This window comes from Ips typographus, linkage group LG3 (assembly GCF_016097725.1).
Source record: "Ips typographus isolate SLU linkage group LG3, UJ_Ityp_2.0, whole genome shotgun sequence".
NCBI lineage: Eukaryota > Metazoa > Arthropoda > Insecta > Coleoptera > Curculionidae > Ips > Ips typographus.
Window position 1 is genome coordinate 198,437 of NC_138424.1, and position 21,561 is coordinate 219,997.

General features: G+C 36.7%; 1 protein-coding gene and 1 long non-coding RNA gene across 11 annotated transcripts in view; one reads left to right on the plus strand and one right to left on the minus strand.

The window, feature by feature from the left end:
- Positions 1-21,510, minus strand: part of sei (potassium voltage-gated channel seizure) — a 39,464-nt gene extending 17,954 nt beyond the window's left edge. For 3 of the 10 annotated variants that reach the window (XM_081976264.1, XM_081976259.1, XM_081976260.1), the window contains exons 1-8: positions 14,890-15,272; positions 12,605-12,838; positions 8,072-8,221; positions 7,848-7,980; positions 7,221-7,487; positions 7,024-7,142; positions 6,799-6,947; positions 6,114-6,194 (exon numbers count right to left, since the gene is read on the minus strand). In XM_081976264.1, the coding sequence (XP_081832390.1) occupies positions 6,114-6,194; positions 6,799-6,947; positions 7,024-7,142; positions 7,221-7,487; positions 7,848-7,980; positions 8,072-8,221; positions 12,605-12,838; positions 14,890-14,986 (1,230 nt within the window). In that variant the 5' untranslated portion in view covers positions 14,987-15,272. Of the gene's footprint in view, positions 1-1,871; positions 2,113-2,168; positions 2,373-2,437; positions 3,091-3,543; positions 4,146-6,113; positions 6,195-6,798; positions 6,948-7,023; positions 7,143-7,220; positions 7,488-7,847; positions 7,981-8,071; positions 8,222-12,604; positions 12,839-14,889; positions 15,274-20,445 lie in introns of those variants that run through there. The other 7 variants (XM_081976267.1, XM_081976266.1, XM_081976262.1 and 4 more) reach the window with 6 other exon arrangements.
- Positions 5,030-12,788, plus strand: LOC145726943 (uncharacterized). The gene is made up of 2 exons (XR_014177746.1): positions 5,030-5,159; positions 12,657-12,788. It is a non-coding gene; the product is annotated as an uncharacterized LOC145726943 (long non-coding RNA).
- Positions 21,511-21,561: the final 51 nt, after the last annotated feature.

Sequence of the window (21,561 nt, forward strand, 5' to 3'; positions counted from 1 at the left end):
CACCCGATTCCTCTCACCGAATCCTTTCCAAAACCCCCGTGATTGTTGTGAACACTTTCTAAATGCACTGCACAAGCATTTTCATAGAAAAACTGAAATAATTCCAGGGCGTATGGAACGAACGAGCGTTATTTGTCTGGATTGGTGGCAAAGCAGTTTTCGACTAAGCGAACGATACTCGATCAAGTTTTCTGGATGCGAATGTGGGAAAACGCACGCGCATTTGTCGGAATGGCGGGATCAGAGCGGGAGAATGGTCCTGTGGGATGACGGTTGGTATAGTTTAAGTCGTCATGGATTTGACGATTTTTCGGTAACTGAAGAGCCGGTTTAAATCAGAATTACATTCATCAATTTGATTGGACTGGATAATTTGTGCAGTCCAATCAGATGTGCGTAAATCAGTTTGTGATTGGTCATGAAAGCTGCTTTTTTTGACCAATCACAAACTATATTGCTACACATCTGAACTTGTTACTTTAATTGTGAGAGAATCTCCAATATGTAATCGAAGAAAGATGTACAGTAATGTCAGTCACGTGGGCATTTAACCAATGACAGCTGACATTTTTTGATTTTCTGTTAGAAACCAATTAGGAATTACCTCTGCAATCAGGATTTTGTTCTGTTTAATTTTTGTTAATAATAGCTATTTTCAAAACTAGAGTATTTGTATCCTGTTCTATCAAATGTCATTTAAACCAGTGTGGCTGCACTAGTCAATGGAAATCACCATAAGTGATACTACTATCTAAACTAATCTGTCAATTATATTTGTAGAAATATTTTTAATTATTAATACTTTCTAAAAGCGTTATGATCTAAAAATCACATGACACCATGATGACAAAATAACACAGGAATCACGTGACTTTTGGATTATGACGTCGGATTGATATCAAACAATGTTGTATTCAATGCAAATGCAGTTTAGCAAATCATTACTTCAATTTAACTTATTTTTTTATAATAATGTAGAAAATGCATGCACAAAATTCATTTGAGTCATCGTAAATATTGTCACGTGACCCTTTCGGACCAATACATTTACTCTAATTTACAGGTTAACCAGATTTAAAAAACGCCTATTGGCTGTCACAATGTTGCCAACAAAAACATTTGCAAAAATGTATTATTTCTGGACTAAACTCTATTTACTTAAAGACATAAATTATAGCCACTGGTGCCAATTTAAATTATTCTAGGTTAGGTTAACTAAATAAAAAAAACTACAAATACCGATTTTAGTGTAATGAGCGAGCCGTCTCGATTCGGAAATGAGCCAAAAGTTTCAGCATGGACAAACAGGAGACAGGATAAATTGAAATGTCATTTGAATGAATTTAAATGGCAACGTAAGGAAAATCGGGACTAAATAATACGAGTTTAGGTCTGTGGACGCTTTGTCCTTCTGGTTCGATAATATTTTGCATAGAAATTTCAGGCTTCGTATACCTGTTAAATTTCTCATTGTGTTCGCCTATTTAGTTGTTGATGACATAATGTAAAATGTATAGACACTCTCTATGACAAGCGTTCTGCTAATTGAAACAGTGTTGCCAAATTAGATAGTTTGTTTAAACTGCAAAATTTACATTTAAGAGGCAACTGCTGCTGTTTCTATGGCTGGTATATTGCAATAGTGACGTCAATCTGAGTAATAATAGCCCAACAAATCCAAATCTCCATATACAGATATCCTTGCAGTTAAGCGGAAAAGAATTTAATCCAGCGAGATAAATTTTCCGCCTTTTTCAAAAAACCCCTTAAAAGCCACGACGTTTCCAGGACAAACAATATCTTCTTAGAAAAGCAAATGCGACAGATTTATTTGCTGTTCTAGTTACCATTATAAACTATTCAAGACAAACCTCTCTGACATTTTTGTTAACTTTTTCCTGGTGTTTTTTGTCTTCCACGAACTTGGTTAGTTCATCGAAAATACCAGCAGCAGGATCCTGACTAGTGCGTTTCGAGCTCCAAATGCTCTTCCTCTGGGATTTGCGGCCGCCATCCGAATAGAACCGTCCTTCACTTCCCGGTGCCAACTTTGCCTTGTCCAACCCGCCAGAGTGACTAGTGTAGTTGTCCATGTACTTGTCCGTAAAATACCTGAGAGAATCGTCAGTGGTAGAAACTTTCAAAATTGCTGAAGTACCCCCCAGTACCCGGTATTGCCCTCTTGTAGAAAGTGATTGCCCTCGGTGTTTTCGGTATCGCAATTTTCCATAAAGTTGATGTAGACATTGTTCGGGCCTTTGTGTTCGGTCCAAGGATCGTAGTATTGGGGAGTGGTACTGTTTAGTCGGTATAGTAGGCTGCCGCGTAGGCTGTGCGATGGTTTGGGGGACACTTGAGACCGTTTGGGGTGCCTAAAATTTTAGTGAATTAAACTCGAATGAAATGGATAGGTTCAATGCATTTGTTTTTAATTAACATCAGTTTCGGGCATTCCAGCTGTCATTTCTCCGTTTGTTTACATTGATTTTGATTAGGAATTTAGCACTGGTTTCATAAATATGAAGTGACAGTGTCATTATTTATAATGTTAGGTTAGAAACGGGTTGCCCGATTTTAGTTCAACTGGCGCTGCAATCTTAACTTGAAACGCCAATGGAATCATCTTTGATAATTTTATAGCTCGTAAAATAAACAGGTTATTTGTCAATCACGTGACTAGCGCCGTATTGGATTAAAGTACAACCACGTGATAAGCATTTGCATTCGTATCAAAGCAGGCTGTGCCCAAAACCAATATGGCCGCAAACAAGGCGTAAGTTTCGCGTAGGATGTGACAGTAGTCAGCAAATTAGTTAAATTGCGACTTTACTTTGTCCAGTTTCTAGTTTTGAGTGTCCAAATTGAACAGTAAGCTAGTATCAACCAAGCAATCAAATTAAAGGTGAGTCGAAGAATTTCAAGTTAAAGTCCGCGAGTCATAGTGAGCTTTGCTTTTGACCGAACAGAATGACAGTTCTGACAGTTGCTCATTAGAACTAGAGATGTGTTATTTATTAGGAATGATCACTACTAGATAGGACGCGGACCTGTCTTAAATGTAAGAGTTAAATATGTTGAAGCTAGCTTACGTAATTTGTTTTACGTACCTATTTTAACTTCAATTTATGTGTTTTATTATAACAGTGCTGACAACTGTATTTTGAAACTAAGAACAGTTACCATCACGTGACCAGTTATTATATAACAGAGGAATAATTATATTAATTGAGGTCTAAAATTTTCTTGAAATATGATGAATAATTTGTAATTGTATTAGGTAACTATTACAAAATTTTCGGTAATGCAAGCTTGAACAAAAGAGAAATGGCAAATTAATTGTTTCAAAGTTTTTCCTGTTTCTACGACATATCGACCTGATTCGTTTCAAAAGGTTATTAAAGAACACAACAACTCATTATCAGACTTTCAAACAATGACATTGCAATCGATAGAGGTAAAAAGGGTGGATGTTTGAAATAATCTACTTTAACGTGAAATGCATTGAACATTCCTGGTAACTGGAAATTACAAAAAATCACTTACCTGCTTTCACTGCGGCTTAAAGTACTGTCGCTACTACTAATAAGTCGACTTCTAAGCGTTTTTTTCGTCCTTTTTTCATTCTTGGCCTGTCCTTCAAAATCATCGATAATTTTTCTGATAATGTTGATGTTTTCCTTCGTGTCGGCATCGTTGGAAGACTTTTTCTCCATCTTTTTTTTCGAACTGTTGGCCTGTAGCACCATCGTTCAACCGTTCAAACTGTCCGCGTTAAATGCAAATTTCGCATTTTAACACCGCAACCAACCAAACCAATCATAACTATCGAGTATATGACGCACTTTTTTTTTAGGTTTTTAGGGCGCCACTGAACAATAACGTTTCATCCGCCCGACATCTTCAATGTTTTAGAACCGAATCAGTGCAGAATCAAAGCCGTACTGAGCTTACAAAACAACAGTTCCGCGGAATTGATTTAATAAATTTAAATACATTAATATCAGGCAAGTTAGGCGACACGCAACCTTTCCAAGGCCAAAACGTGTATAGCTAGGCCTCCAGAGGGTGGCATTCCCCAACCTTTTTGAGGTTAATGACGTACGTAAAGTGCACTATGCGGTAAACTTTGGAGTGCGTAAACTTTTAAAACAAAAACGTGTATCATAAGTTTACAAATTATGAAAACCCAGTTTATAATAAAAGCAGTGCAAATCATATACTCTCCAATTATGAAGCGCCCAAATACTCACTGAAATGTGTCTCGAATGTTCTAGGTAAAATTAAAAATAGTGTACTAGTTAACATGGTACAAGCAGAACGGTTCAGAAACGACTGAAAAGCTGAAATCGGTGCCAAAAAACGAAAAACAGCGGGCGAATCAATTTTCAGCAAACGAAGATGTTTCACTTTGGGGGGGCCCTGAATGGTTGTCGTTCAACGACTTGCGAGGGCGCCACTGACGTCCGTTTGAGACTTTCCGGCGCCAGCCCTACCAGTGGCGTAGATTAACACTTAAGTGCTGTTAACCCCCACTAAATTTACTTTTAATGCGGCCACTTTCATATTAAACTAATAATGTAAAAGTTTATAATAATAAAAGCGCAATGCTTAAAACATTAGTTTAGCACCACTGATCGCCTACTATGCTAATTTAATTAATGTAAGTAGAGGTCTATAATTAAAACCTGAGTGGAAAAAAGGCACATTTTTTAAAAGTCGATGTCAGTTATAAATTAATGCACGAAACAGTCACGAGACATTAAAAATTCTGAATAAGCTTATAAGAAATTTGTTATTAACAAAACATCATTAAATTTATACTCTTACGGAATCATCTTTGATACCTTTATAGTTTATAAAATAAACAAAACCGATCAGGTTTTTTGTCAATCACGTGACTAGCGCCGCATTGGATAAAACTAAGGTCGCCTGATAAGCTGTCATTTTTATTCGTATCAAGGCAAGCTGTGCCCAAAACCAACATGTCCGCAAACAAGCCGAAAGTTTCGCGTAGAACCTGACAGTGGTCCAGAAATTCAGTTAAATTCCGCCTTAACTTTGTTCACGCGACTTGAAATCTTCCAGTGGCCGTGCAGCTTCTTGTTTTGGGTGTTCAAAATGGAGAGTAAGTTAATATGAACCAAGTAATCCAGCTAAAGGTGAGTCGAAGCGCAGAATTTCAAGTTAAGTACGGGGGTCATAGTAAGCTTTGCTTTTGACTTAAACAGAATGACATTTCTGGCAAATGTTCATTAGAACTAGGGATGTGTTGTTTATTTTATTAGAGATGGTCGATTGTGTATATTTTAACTTTTGTCCTTTTGTAGTCAACTTAATACTGGTCTCTATAGTCTAAATATGCTATGATTGCCTTTATAACTTTTTATTAAATCGAATTGAGTTTATAAGCCAAGTATCAACAGCTGTAGGAGCAATGAAATGACAATGTAGTGTTAGATAGGACACAGACCTGTCTTAAATTTGAGCCAAATTACGTACCTATTTTATCTTAAATTTATGTTTTATTACTATTTGACCTAACTATAGTGATCGTAAAATCCTTTCAGGCAAAACTTGTATTGGCAATTTGATTGATATTCACACAACGGCAATTTTCCTTCAATAAATCAACTCGACTCGAGAATAGATTTCTTGCAAAAAACAAAAAAGTAATCTACATTAGATATCGATTTCTGATAAGATATTTCCATTATTACTCGGTTTTCTTAAGGATTTCCAGACGCGTTATATCGTGACTTTATTGCATACCCTTGACCTAAATCCCTTCCGGAGTTCCCAAGCAGCTTAACGACCCTTTAATATTACTGATTTCCGTGTTGTTTTGCTTCGTTTTTTTCTACTTTCCGACTTCCTTTGTGAGGTTTTAATTTGACACAATATGTACTGACCTTTAAAGTGGTTCTGATGATATTTAGAGCGAAAAATAAGTGGGATTAATGTCTATTATTTGACAGTACAATTCAATCAGCGTACACTTTATAATATGGATTATACGGGGAAAGTATTTATATTTTTATCCGAAGATAATGTAAGCTCAATGAGTGACTTGACACGTTTTTAGACTTTAAACTCAAATCATATGATTTACTCACTTGAGCCACTTTTTCGCCCATTTTTGGCGTGTGAATACCACTTTGGAAGTACTTGGCCGATCCGTTGTCCTGCAGGGAAAACTGAAAGTTTAAAAAAATGAAAATTAATTCAAATTTCCTTGTTTCAGACGAAAACAAAAAATCAGTTTTTGCTTAAACTAGCTAAAGCTTTTTACTTCCTGACAATATGGTGACCAAAATTGAGACTGCCTTACTTTTTTCTGATTAAAATTTGATTGATCAGTATGGAAAAAACTGTTAAATTTTTTAACGTGTTTCAATACCTTAGAAAAATAATTGGACATTCTAGAGTGGAAAAGAAAACGTTTCATCAAGTGAGTTTTATTTCTTTTTATGAAATATTTTCTTCTTTTTGCAACTGACGATGCAAAAAATCCAATCAACCGGAAACTTGTTTATTTTTCTCTGCAATGCTTAAAGCGTCCTCTAACGTCAAAAAAATCCTTCAAATCGATACTAGATAATTCCCTCTAGCGGCAAAACCGGACAGCAAAACATTTAAATCAATAATGTGCTGTACTCATAACAATCCCATAGAAAAATCAATAAATAAACCCTGAACTCTGTTAACTACAAGGAAGTGCTACAGATGTCGCTAGTTGGAACACTCCAAAAAGAGTTAATTTTACTAATTATAAAAGAAAATCATATTATAAACACCAACCTGAGGTCCAATTTTTTGTTTTATTGAATCGTTGGCGTTGGACAGACTCGGGCTTTTCCGATCGTTGGACTGTTGTGCCGTCCGGTATCGCTGAAGATCGCTCTCGGACGAAACGTTGGGAAATTGTTTACTCAGGATCGGCTTGCTTGCTGAAAAATTTATTTTTTTTAAATGTTTCTCACTTAATTGAATTACAAAGAAAAAACAGGATAACTGTCAACTTACATAAAGTCTGTGCAGGATAACCCGTTTTAAAGCATTGGCGTCGCGCTATTGCATCTAAACTGGTGGCGTGCGTTACTCTATGCGACGACACTGCGTTTTGATTGGAATAATGCAAATGCCTGCAAGAATGTCGAAAAGGAACTGAATCAGTCAGTTGTCAAATGACACTCGTCATTTTCCGTTTCCATCTCACTTACCTATTATTATTGCTAGATCCGTTGTTGCCATTGTTATTGTTAACCCTCCCGATAAAACCGCCCCTTTCTTGACTCTCCCCCCGCTCGAAACTAGCCTGGTGACTGGCGGGGGCGCTGTGACTGATTGTCAGTGCCGTGTAGTCAGGGGCGCGATGGTACACCGTACCGCCCTGGCACGCCGCTGGCGGACTGACGTGCGGTGCCTCCGATCGCGACACCCACGTCTGTTCGGACAAGATCGGCGTCGGCGAATTTGAGGTTAGAGGACTGCGAAAATTCATTGTTTAAAGCCAAAACATCGAAACTTAATTCATTCAGCAAATTGGTACATGTTTACCTCAGTAAAAGGCGAAAAAGGGAAATTTGGTTTCATGATACAAATTGGGAAATATGTTCGGGATTATTGGACATTTATGAGGGCGGCCACGACAGATAGGAATGGGACAGTTAATTAAGAGTCGATTCTCGAGAACGAGGACGAAGAAATTAATCACTAAATGAACTTGGATACCAGCAAAGCTGTCTTTAACTGAGCACCACTGGCTCCATCTAAGGTTTCCAATTCGAAACGTCTGACGCCTATTCAGTGTCTGAATTTAAAGATTTCTGATTCATTTAGCAGCTTACCATTGTTCTAAAGTATCCTCCTCCTCTTCAGCAGCTGTGACGTCACTCGGAGGGGTGAGGTAACCTCCCAGGCGCAGAGCACGACCTCGACCGAGGCGCAGACTCTGTCTGAAGGAGGCCCGAGCTCTGTCAACTTTAAAAGTGTTAGTCAGTTGGTGTTTTTTTTTGATAAAGTGTGAATCGTAAACTCGTGGATTATGAAACCAGTATTTTAGGTTACTTACATTTGCTCAGTCTGTTTTTTCGGACAGGGCTACTTTCAAGAGACGGCGCTGGCGCCGTCGTTAAGTCTTCGAAGTTTATAATGATTAACGATATGTCATCCACCTCGCTTCGAATCGGGGCTATAACTTCCGAACATAGGAACTTTGAACCTAAAATTAAAGAGATTTTAATTAGGACGGTAAATTCAAGGAATTTCAGTTGCAAATCAATAAATAGACTTAAGTGCGTTCTAATGTGGTATTTGTCAGGAAATCGTCTAGTCACAATATTATTGCAAACCACTCGACTATGTTTGATGAAAAATCAGACGATACGCAGATGTTCTGTTCCTCGAAATACTTCCAGTGTCAAGAATTTTCTGAATTAATCCAACTGGGTAAATTGAAAGCATTAACAATCTAGCAACGTTTAAAACTATCCAGTCAGCACGTGTCAACATTGTTGCCGCAAGCTTTTGCGTGCTTATTTTAATATTGCAAGTGCTGATAAATGGATTGATTGGCTGCGTGATCAAAAAGTTCGTTTTATCGATGATAATCAATATAGAAAATATTCGTGGGTCGGTTGGTTCTGTTACCTTGGGACTATAAAATAAAAGTGCATCCCTTAACTCTGTCATCTGACATCTGTCACCCTGCACAGCGAGTAGAAATGTTAAATTTTTATCGATACACATTCCTAAATGTTTAATTGGTAGCATATTTTAAGCGTATAAACAACCGGAATAATTAAGTATTAATGACCGAGTTTGATTTGTTCCAGCTATATTTTGGTATTTTTAAATTGCTTTATTTCCGGGCGTGGGTTGGCTATACACTGTTTCGGTTTGATTAAGTTAAAAATACCCGATGCATATTCGATTCTCTGGGGATGGTGGTGTGCGCCACTGGCGGTTTAAATAATTAAAAACGTTGCACATTCTGTGCCAATTATGAAGAGTGGGTTTTTAGTCTATTTATAATAAGTAATTCAGTTACCAGTAAAGGAACTAACGCCAGTGGTTACTGAAAATGAATGACATTTAGGCATTTTATGTGGAACGAGGTTAAACGTTTTAGTGCTATTTTTCGTTTGAATCGATACTTACGAAAAAATCGTTCGAAAACCACTTCCAACCACGTGTTTAGGCCCTTATCGTGCACAAATCGAACACTGGATGGGCCATCGCGTTCTGAAGCAAAATGGCACCGCGTTACCGCTAGTTGTGTTCGTACTAAGCGGCCTGTCTTAATAGGGCCCCCGATAATATTCTTAATCTAAGGGCGGCGTGTATTTTCCATATCGGCCCGATAAAACCTCTACGCTATTTTATCGATCGCGCGTCGGGGGGAAAATCTTAACCCCCCAAAAGGCGAGCCGTTTTACCCTAATTTCGTTCCGTGGCGAATTATGGCACGTGGAATTCCATAAAAATTTGTATTTCGCCAGTCCGCATCGATGGACGTTGTAGTCGAGGGCCAAGTTTGGGACGTCATTTCACCCTTAGTTTCCATTTTTTAAAACGAGTCAAAGTGAAAAACTTTGTTGCCAACTCTTAAATTAAAACAGCTGCGGATTTTGGGCTGCCCTGTATATACTGAAATCAGAAAATTTTCCCCTAATACGATACTTTTCTTTTAATTTACATTTTGACGTTTGACCGAACCTCCTAGCTATCACAGGAACCAAGTTAGTGTAAAACAAACTGTTGTAAAGCGTGTTCAATAATTGTTATGGTCAGGTCGCCTATGGATGGCAATTGTCACAAAAAGCGTATGTCTTAGATAACGTTGCAAACAATTATTATTTGACAGCTGTCAATCCACCGGTTTGATTTCAAACCATATACGATCTTATATGGAGGACCACAGCCATACGAGAGAACCACAGCCAACTACGACCATAACAATTATTGAACACCCGTTATTTCACATCAAATATCTCGGTTATTTGTAATTTTTCAAAGAAAATTGTATTCAAGTGAAATAATGCCAATATTACGAGCTACATTTTGACGTTTCAAAGAGCCTCCTAACTGTTATAGGAGCCCAGTAAGGAGCTGTCAAATTGTGATTCTTTCAATATTTCTAGTACAGAGTTACACTGTTGTATTTCACGTCAAATATCTCGGTTAATTGTAATTTTTTAAAGAAAATTGTATTCAAGTGAAATAATGCCAACGATCTACATTTTGACGTTTGAACGAACCTCCTAACTGTCATAACAACATTTCTAGCTCTCATAGTAACCAAGTTAGTACGTGTCAAATAAGGACAACTGTCTTGTGACAGTCATAAGTGACAGTTTCGAGTTTATTGGTTATTTCAACTGGGTCGACAAATCTGGCAACCCTGACTGAAATCTCTTTGAAGAATCAGTCAAGGTCGAAAAATAGGTCAAATTTGCATATCAAACAAAACCACTTTTGTCTTGGATCATCCATATAAAACCTTCAAACCAGATTGCGATCTGAATAATTTTCTTTGACCTTCTTTCTACACGTTTGAGGCTACGTTTACACAATGCGACGACTAAAACTAACCCCTATTTACCATAAATATAGTTACCTGTACCATTATAACACAAAGCTTAACTGCTAAACTGACGGTTTCTACCACTGTAATCATTCACTGCTAAACTACCTGAAAAATATTGGAAATATTGACTTCTTTGTTGTGTACAGTTTATCTGAAACTGATATCAGCAGTTTATCCAGTGATAAACTTTTTTTGTTGTTGCCATAAAATTGAGAAACACTTTGTCACTTCTTTTTCAAAGTGTTCATTTATAGGTTTCAGTGTTAAATAATCCGACATAAATTACCACTTTGCTTTCGCATTGCGGACGAATATTTCCTTCATCATTTAGATCCTTCAAATTGATTATTCGGCATTTCATGTTTTGCCAAGGGTCCGTTTCCTCGTATTTGCATAACAATATTGTCCACGATCATGGGTTTTTTAGCGGTGTGAAGGGCAATAATCGGTTGGAAACACACACGTGGACATTTTGTTAAACGTGACACAATCAATTTTAAGAAATTCGGAAACCTTCAATTTTGTTTGTTCAAGGTTTTGTGTGAATTTTTACAAGTAATCTGCCATAAAAATGTATAATAATTTATGAGTAGGTTAAGATGTAGCTAAATATTAGCAGGCGGTATCAAAGGCGATTACCAGCTTCAGCAGGATTGGACTTCCTATAAAGATTATTATTACAGACGTTGTAATCGAATCGTAAATTATGAATGTTGTATGCTACTTGCTAATTTTTATAATGTTTCTTAGAGAATAGTGTTTGCCTAAACACGGCGGTTTGGTCAAGTGACGTCACAAAGCATCAAACCTGAACCGTCAATGTCACCGTGTGTGTCAGACTGCTAGAAACAAATGGTAGGATTGGTCACATGATCACTTGATCCGAAAGCCTAAATAATTCCTCGTGACAAATTACGTTACCTGGCAGTATTCACTAATAAAAAAGGATTTCCACCCCAGAACTGTTTTCCAACCCCATTTGACGGTCGGTCGTCTCACGAACATATTCAAGGACGTGACAGAAACGATGCTCCCATCTCCCACCTTATCCCCATATTCGATACCATTCCCCTCCCCCATTTCCTTCCCGAAGTCATTATGACAACGTAGGCTGGATGTGTGTAGACCAGGCGATTGTTATTTGTTATCGGCTGGCACAACGCCACGTACCCGTGACGTAGCGGGGAATGCGCCCGTGACGTCACGACCGCTTGATTATATTCCGTTGGAAAGGAGCGGGGAGCACAGGTGGCGCGATGGGAACTGCAATTTGTTTACTTTCTATGTGTATTTAATCTGGACTTTGACACTGTAAGAAAAGTAACAAAGTTTGCACTTTCCCGTCATTTATTTCAAAGTTGGACAACCGGAACTATGCGAGAGGAGAGGAAAAAAATAAACTATAAATAAATATTCTGGCCAATTGCCTGAAAGGATTTCAATGTAACAAATTTGATCCTGACACGCTGAATTATGTATGTTAATTTGAAACTAATAATGTGACTAATACAAGCGCCATCTGTTGATAACAAATTCCTTTAAAGAAAAAGACACGTCATTTGACTGAATTATTTTTGAACTGTCAAAAATAATTGTTTTGTTTATTTGAATCAACTTCTCGGTAAATCTAAAGTTGAAAGAAAAAAATTTGAAGAATCCAATGATACGTTCGATCGTCGTAAAGTTGAAACTGAGCCGTTCCGATAATTATTTCCTCCCATAAAAACGGATTCTCATAAATCCTTATGGCACATTTTGAACGAGCACTAAGTTTATCCGGGCTATTCGAAACTTGTTTTTAAATAGTTTAACCGATTTTAAAGACGCAGATCGATACCCATTTTCAAAAGGTTCAGGATTAACGACATTTTTTTAGGATGTTTTATATACAGCACTTTAACGTAACCTTTTATACATATTTGACAGTTCCCATATGACAAGTCACATGACTTCGACAATTTGGTCAATAAATGTGCACATAAGACAAAATGGTTGTAGTGACTAGATAACACTCACCATCTTTTCGATAATAGAGAACTTCTGCATGTTTTTCCACTCCTTTTTGCAGGGCTTCTCTCAAACCGTTGACAGCTTGCTGTGACGTCAGGGGACCACAAAGGAATGAACACGACGCGGACCTTTGCATCACTTCCGCCCGTGAATAGCCCGCCAAACGACAAAAACCATCCGAACAGTAGATTATATGGCATTGTCCCGGTTTGGAATAGTTTGCTACGAGAAAAGAACGATCTGAAACAAAATTAGAGGTGTTAAGTTGTATATATCGTGTCTGAAAAACTAAAATTTAAAATGGAAACAAACACAATAGAACGACTCTTTCACTGTCGGATAAGTTTCTCATAAAGTTCTCAACTTGCCCCGTTAAGATCTTTAACTTCAAGCCAACAAGTTTCATATTATACTAGTGTACTTATCCGATCTTATCGTCGTAATTTAAGATTGTTTAAGGAAAGCCCCTTTTCGAATTTTTCCTATTTTATGCGCATTGCCGTGCAGAAATATGCGGCAAACTTGTTGATATAACCGTAATCGGGCCCTTTTCCATGCCGTTCCTAATTTATTTTTAATATGCCCGCAGTGGCTTTACGCGAAATAACTAAAAAATAAACTTTTCTTACACTAATTAAATACATGTTAATGATTAAATTACAGCAATTATCGTTTTTTTTTCACTGTAAGGTCAGGCAATGCCACTGTGGTGTAATTGGTCCACACAGCGTGTCCTCTCTAAGCTAAACCGCATACTTCAAAGATTTCGGGCAGTGACAGTGTTGACAAGTTAAGGGACGCGCAAAGCTGCTCTCTGATTGGTCGAAACTATCGCCTGCTTTAAAATTCAGGCGGCCGTGATTATGATGAGAAAAGTTTGGCGTTGGGTTTAAGGTTAATGGGTTTAAATAATGAATGAATAAATAAATTAAGGAAATTTGTTTATTTATTTGTTAAATGTGCATTTAGATCTTGACTTTCAATTTCTAGTCGTGTTTCTACGGTTCCAATTCTACGGTACTAATCATAGGCTTCCATGATGGACACTTGTCAAATTACCTAGAAGCTGTGCGTTAGAGTGAATATTTCAAGATTACTCAGGTAAGTTTTAAAATAAAACGTTACAAAGCGCAAGAAAATGGCATTTTTTAAAGCAAAACCAGCCAGGACCTTGTTATATTTGCACAATTGGCAACAAGGTTCAAGTTTAAAAAATTACCAGCTAGGTTGTCAAGTTTAGTTTTTTACTGGGTATTATTATGTTAGATTAATTTAACTTAAGTATTGTACATTTGAGACATGTCCACAATTAGCAACAAGGTTCAAGTTTATAAAATGATTCGCTAGGTTGCAAAATTCACATTTTTTACTGGGTCTTACACCTCAATTTGCTCCGTCGTACTTTAAGCAGCTTAAGTTAAGTGTGTTTCAGACTGTGTAGAATGTGAACACTTGAAAAAAGTCACAGTCTGGACCTCACTTAAGCTGGGCTTGAAGTTCGACGGTAAGCACTAGAAAAAGTGTTGCACAATTGGCAACAAGGTTAAAAAAAAATCGCCTGCTAGCTTGCCAAATTTATGTTCCTCATTGGTAGGTATTTATATTTTGACCATTTTTTGTGTACTTAAAACTATACAGAGTGTGTGTAAAAACTTTGACAACAGCAATACAATAAGTTAAAAGACTCTGATACCGTTTTTGGTGTATTTACACACGCAGTAGTTAAACTTAACTGAACTAGTTTACTTTGAAGTATTTACGTGTTTTTCTTGACAGAGAGAAAAAGTGGTCACGAGGGTGTTGTTAACGTATATCGATTGTCCTGCAGCACTACTCGTCAACTTTATAAAACTCCCAAGATTTACGACTGTCCAGAAAGTTGTACACGATTTACGACACTCTTTAAAGTTAGATTTAAACTAACCGTCCCATTGAAAATACGGATTTATATTCAGTTTATTTTGTTAGGAGGGATTGATGATGTATAATCATGAACTTATTAAGGGACAGTTCAATTTAACTTCAGTCTCAAGGAAATTGACATTTGACGTTTCCCACCAACCCTGAAATGGGGAGCTTTAAGCCTCTATACAGGGTAATAACTGCTTTCCATGTGACTTTTATAGCTATCGTATATCACTAAAGTCAAAATGGAGTGGCAAAATCTGCGAACGCTTTTTTATTATGGATCTGATAAGAAACCAGGAATATCCAGCTCTTTGTTTTATTCCTAAATGACACGCACTTTTTTGTCAGGTCGGGAAAAAAATCAGAAAAAAGTGGTGACCTACCTGAGTGTCCCATCCCCTCCGCGTTTTCAATGAGCCTTAAAACGTACTCTCCAACTTTCGAAGGGGTATTACATTTATCCTCGTAAGAAACGTTCATTTCTTTCAAAACAATGCGTAACCATCATCTAAAAACGTTGCCAGTGGCGTACGAATTTAGCACCATTTTAATTAGGGGAAAAATTCGTGCAGAGACAAATGATTCCACAACATGCCATCCGACATTCACGCCTTTGTTTGACGATAAATAGTCCGCCATTAAAACTGAATGTTGCGCTTATTAATCACTATTTCTTCATTTTGTTTTGGTTTTGCTACACTCTGACCGATTCGCGATTTTTTAATTTCTCATATCCGGATCGTGTGTTGTCATTTACCCGACTGGATTCCCAAAGAAGTTGGAAACTGAGGCAGAACGTTCTTAAAATAAGCCCAATCTTAAAATATACACATGGCTTGCAGCGTGGAGAATTTTACGAGGCGCTATTTTTAGGGGTTTATATACAAGTTACTGTTTAGATGTTTTGTTTAGTAGTATTCGCAAAAATTATAGAGTGCCTATGTAAATAACAAGAGTTACTTTAAATTTTTTTTATCTGTTTTTATCTTGTTTTTTTCCTTCAGTTGTGGCAGAAAGTAATTTTTTACAGCATCACAATACGATTATTAGAAGAAGTAATGGCTGATTGCACTGTAAATAGTTTGACACAAACCATCCAGTATGCTGAGATTTAGGCAAATTCTGCACATGTGAACTTGGCTTTACAACGTTCTGTCATCTGTTTAACTGTACGTATTCGCCATTAATCTCCAATTGCACCATCGTAAATCAAAAAACAATACAGTTATGCAGGAAACCAAAGCACACATTTTTCGAAAAAAAAAAAATTTTTAGCTGTCATTAATGCACCGGCAACATTGGACGGAATCATCAAAAAACTATGCCCATCTTTGTTTAACTTGTTTAGCAAAACTAATCTGACATTTGAAATTAAATTGGTCACGTGTATTCACTACTATACACCAAATTTGACCTGGATTACACCATACTGAAGGTTATGATAATGATGTCAAGACACGCAAAGACATCGGTCAAATATTTACGGTCTTTTAATGATCCAAAAGTAGTTGGATGTGTTTTGATTTTCCTTATTTCCATTCGAAAATTATTCACGACAGTGACGGAAAATAAATCAAATTCCAGAGAATTTATTAGGCTCAAATACGGCCCATATTTTTTCTAGTGATTTAAGACTTTATCGTGCACTCTGATAGTGGCCAAAATAACGACAGATGTGTTACGGTATCGACCAATCGGGGAATTCTGTCGATACTGCCACCATATATTTAGTTTTAGAATTTATTGAAAAAACGTAGTTCAGAAACTTAAATTTTCACAAAGGCACTGCTGAAAGTTTGATGGGAAAGAGTTTAATATTGTACCGAGTCGATTTTTCAGCCCGCGGCTGATAGTGGTGGTAAAGTGACCTTTTGCGGCCGGATTTAGAACACTTCGTGTCGAAAAAGAACATAAAAGGTTTCCAATACGGCTTGTTTTCTTCGCATCGACGAAAACACGCTTAGTTTTGTCCTGTTGACATTTTAATAATACCTATTGGTTTCAAGGTAAGACATACTCTCTCTGGTGATCGGTTTTGAAAACAGTGTCGGTCATTCCAGCTGTCATTTCTCCCTTTGTTTACATTGATTTTGACAGTGACAGTGTACATATTATTTATAATGTTAGGTTAGGAACGTGTTGCCCGATTTTAGTTCAACTGGCGCTGCGATCTTAACTTGAAACGCCAATAGCAAAACAGTTGCCAAGTTGGTAAGCAAATGGCAGTGTTGTTGTTTTCTAGACCTCAGTACGAACATTTGTTCATTGTCTTTGGCCATCCTTGTAAAACTATTTTTGCCAAATCATGTAAAACTACATATTTTCTGTGTCATGTAGGAAAATACGTCGATTTTTCTAACGACCAAAAATCCGTTGAATGTTTCATGAAGCAATCCAGTGTCGTGCCAGAAACGAAATTGCAATAATTAATCTTTCAAAAGAATCCGGTATGATGGGGCGGCAGTATCCAGATTGCCGCCTTCAATTTTTGATGGAATAACGACGCTTAACAGTTCGTATTTTTCCCTCGTTTTCTTCTACCGTCTTGTAGAGTTTGAGCAATTCTAAAAACGAGTTGAATTATTGATATTCTTATTAATACACCTTCACAGGCATCAAAAAACCTGCAGACAATTGATATAAAACACTAAAAGAACTCAGTTTTTTTTGGTAAACAAAAGCAAAGCTGTCGGCTTATTGTAGCCAGTCTTTTTTATCCATTTCGCTTTATATAGAGTAAATTCACCTTTGGGAGTGGATTTGATTACTTTTTTGCGTTCGGATCAATTGAAAAACCCCCCACGCAAAAAAATGCCATTTTAATGCATAATTACTACACAAGCGAAGATATTTCGAACAAACGCGTATAAAGCAAAACATGTTTTCTTTACTTTTTTTTTTAAATTACCCATCTTACCTTAATAAAATCAGAAGAAAGATTGTAACATAGAAGGTGTCAAACTGTCAAATGTCAAAAATTTGACAATTCAAGGCAGTTTAATATTTTCTGAACATTAGAAACAATTCCACCAACTGATATATTCCTTATCGTATGAATGTCAAGTAGAATAACCATCTAGAAGATTATAATGAGACACCCTGTACACACAGGTGTGGAATACTTATAAAACTAAACTTATGCAAATTGAACAGTAAGAAGAGAGAAACATAAAGCAAAACCAATGCTCCAGACAAAGCTGCGAACAAAACTATAAAAGTGTGTCAGTTCACCCTGACCTATTGATCACGTGCAGTCAATCAGTATGTCTGATAAAGCGGTCACGTGACCAATTACCATTGGTCTTTTAATTAACGTAATACAAAAACCTCTGTTCGCACATCAAAACTTAATTATTTTAAAACTACAATGCGGTCGAGTGCGGCTTTCCGTTTTCTCCGCATGAAACTATGAAATAATTTTAATAAGTCTCCCATTCATGGAAAAATCTATAGTTGTATTGGATTTTATGAAAACGCAGTCCGAAACCCGACTTTACCATGGACATGCAATCCGGCAACTAATGTCGAAATCGCCAAGGACAATATTGTAAATACTGTTGTACATTACATCCAAATAACTGTCGCTTTCTATTTAATACACTTTACTGGATTGATCGATGATTGGTTTTCTTTGTTCGATTGAAATTCAATCACTCATCGGCAAGAGGGTATCCGGAAAAGTGTCGCTGATTGCCGGTTTTAATAATATTTTAAAAACGTTTATTCCCGGATCAAGGCCGGTTGTATCACCCGAACTGTATCCACTTGATGGATGTGTATATATAGGTTTCAGAAAATTTAATAGTTATTTTTTGAATGTTTATCAATAGCGGTCGGAAAAGCGCTTTGTTGATTTATTTCACAAAGTTGTTGAAAATGCTTAGAGAAACTTTAGTTTTGTATGCATTTAACACACTTGTTATTAACTCTGTTAAATATCTCATTTTTTGGAAATTTTCTTGTATAATATTGGAAAGATCAAACTGTTAAATCGATTGTTTAATTCCAGCAAATGTCACTAAAGATGTCCTCCAGTCGTCATTTTGTTTAGCTCCTGGAGGACAAACAAACTTGTAATCTATAAGCAAAGTCAAATTTTGCACTTCTCATCAAAAAGTCATACAGATAGAAGGTCGGCAAGGTAAACGTACCCATTCTCAGAGTTTAGTAGACAATTTGGCAGAACAGCTGTTATCTGAATTTACACAGTTAATAGTTGTACAACAGCCAAAGTTTCAAATTTTATTGCCGATTATAAAAAAAAGCACATCAAATAGGAGATAAACGTAGTCGGTCTCAAAAGACCAGAAAACTTTGATGATGACTGTTTTGGTCAGTTAAGGGAGACATCCATGTGACACTATAGGAGCAGGAAGCAATCTGTTTAGGCTTAAAAAAAATGAGCATTTTAAGTTGTTCTTGAGCCACTCTGTATATAAAACAAGAGTACGAAGTTGTTTTTAGGTTCTCTTAAATAAATAACCGGAAAGAAATCGTAAAATTTGAATAGAAAAATAAATTAGACGCCGTCGCTTTTGATGCGGTCCACAGTTGAAAATTTATATATGACAGATCATATTTATTTAATTCTTTTCGCAATAAATCTCCGCTTATTTTAACTAGCACAGTAGTAATATTACTGTTAGTATGAAAGAAATTCTAAGCAATAATTAAGAAAAATGTATAAAATAACAAGAGTAATATATTCATGGAACAAATCTTGTTAATTTGCATAATCATACAGTTTGACCTTTATAATTTATTAATTATATTATACCCTCGTTTTCTGTTAATTTTATCCCTCAGATCCAGTGTTTTAGCCTCATTAATTCCCTTCGAAAACTGAAACGAGTTTACTGAAACTTTGAATTTACCCGACATGTTGATGAAACCCCGACAAACTGAGCCCCCCCCCAAAGAACACTGGTTCCGGTTAAGGTAAACTTCAGTCAGAGTAAACTGGGATAAAAATTTGCTTATCTGCATTTAACTGATTAAATTCTGCACGTGAATTCATTATTAACCCAAATTCCAAATTAACTTGGAAGGTTGCGTCGATTAATCGCAATGTATCTAGTAGATTATTCTTTGTTTGATTTCCTACTATTTTTAGGTTTGTACGTTATAATTATAGTCTAGTTAATGAATTTGGATTAACCGCAATTAACTGATTGTACTGTTTGGTGCATTAAACCGACTGACGTCAGAGTAATCGGTGACGTTAAAGCAGGCTGTGGCAGGGATATCAATCCAGTGTTGTATGTGTGGTTGCATTACAGAAAATTGTTTAGTGTCTGCCGTACTTTTGACGTGACTGTAAATTATTTGACAGATTGACCAAAACTTATTATTATTTACAATTATTAGTGAAGCCGAATAAGAGACTGAAAATGTCTTAACTAATCTTTTTTAACAAAAGAGGGTTTTGCTGGACTAATGGTAAGTACAAATGTGCAGTATTTGCGTAAAAATGACAGCATTGAGAGCGTAGTTTGTGATTGGTCAAATAAGCTGACAGCTGCTTTTTTTGACACTATAAAGAACTCTCTTGTTGAAAACTTGTTTGCATATTTATGAAATACCCTGGTACACTTTATATAAAGTGGATCAATAAGAGAATATATATATAAACCATCTTTATTTCCGAGGAAAAAGGCTATCGACCTACCGGTCTTTCTGCCAAATAAGAGAATAATTTTCGACAAACCTACAGAAAAAACTTAAAATTGTACCTACTAATAAGAGAATATTTTTGTTAGTAGGTACAATTTTAGGTTTTTTCTGTAGGTTTGTCGAAAATTAATATTGTTTAAAAACGTTTTTTAGAGCAAATATAGACTGATTACTGAACATATCATGTATACAGTGGTGATAATTAAAAAGTAAGTTTAGACCAACAGCTCTATAACCTCACATTATATTAAAAAAATACTACTTACTGTCTGTATCAAATTTCCTGATGATGGTTTCGATTAAAGTAGTTCTCGGTGCCACCAATCCTCTCCTCACAGGCATGTTCTGTCTGGTTCACTTTATTGTTCATTAGTGTAAGCACCGAACCAACGTTCACTAACATCAAATTTGTTATTATTGTCTAACATCACATTCCTCAGTTTTTATGTGATAGATAAAAACGGAAATTTAGCGAAAACGGTGTGGTGTGTATGATTTATTGTGTAGCTTTATGCGGTGTCGTTGTATTTAATTTATTGTTGAGTTTTACGGTTATTATGCGAAGCAGTCACTTATAAAAAACCACAAATTCTATTTTATACATTTAATAAGGCAAATTCGTTTAAGGCATTACATATTGCGTGATTTTTTGTGAAAAAATCCCGGCGAACCAACGTCTCGATTCTGTATGGGTGTAAACGGGGAGAGAGCGTGCTGCAGTTATTTTTACCGATTTACTTTGCGAAAATAGATCACAAATTAACTTTTTCACTTCGGTACCGCTTTATTTTCGCGTCGTGTCTCTCTCTCATTTTTTTTTCCGTATTTCAAAATGTAGAATATCTTTGTGCGGCGCCGGCCAAAAATACAAAAACAAAGTCAATATCACAGTCACCGGAAAATCTGAACCACCGTGTTACATTTTTCTTTCCATGTCGGGGCGGAAAACAATCGCGATTGTCGCGGCCGCCTTGACGGTTTCGTTCGGGAAATCCGTATTTGACATACGGTGGAAAATGTGTGCCGGGGGTGGGGGACGCGCGCAACCAATTGTCACCGCCCGTTGCCCTGGCGACGGCGAGAAATGCCAGTCGGGAAAATTTGCCACGGGAACGTTCAGGAAAACGATTTTCACTCGTTTTGTAACTGTTAGAGTAAGCGTAAATTTTTGACAATTTCTGAACGTAACGTGTTTGTATAGATTTGACACATTTCCTGATGTTTTCTTCTTGGTGCAGATGGCGCCACACGACAGAAGACCTAAACGTCACAGGCAGTAGTTTTTGTCAAATCCCTGTCACTTTTTTGATCAATCACAAAGTACCCACTGTTACCACTGTACTGCTCAGATGGACTCACCTACTCACCATAAAAAAAGCACA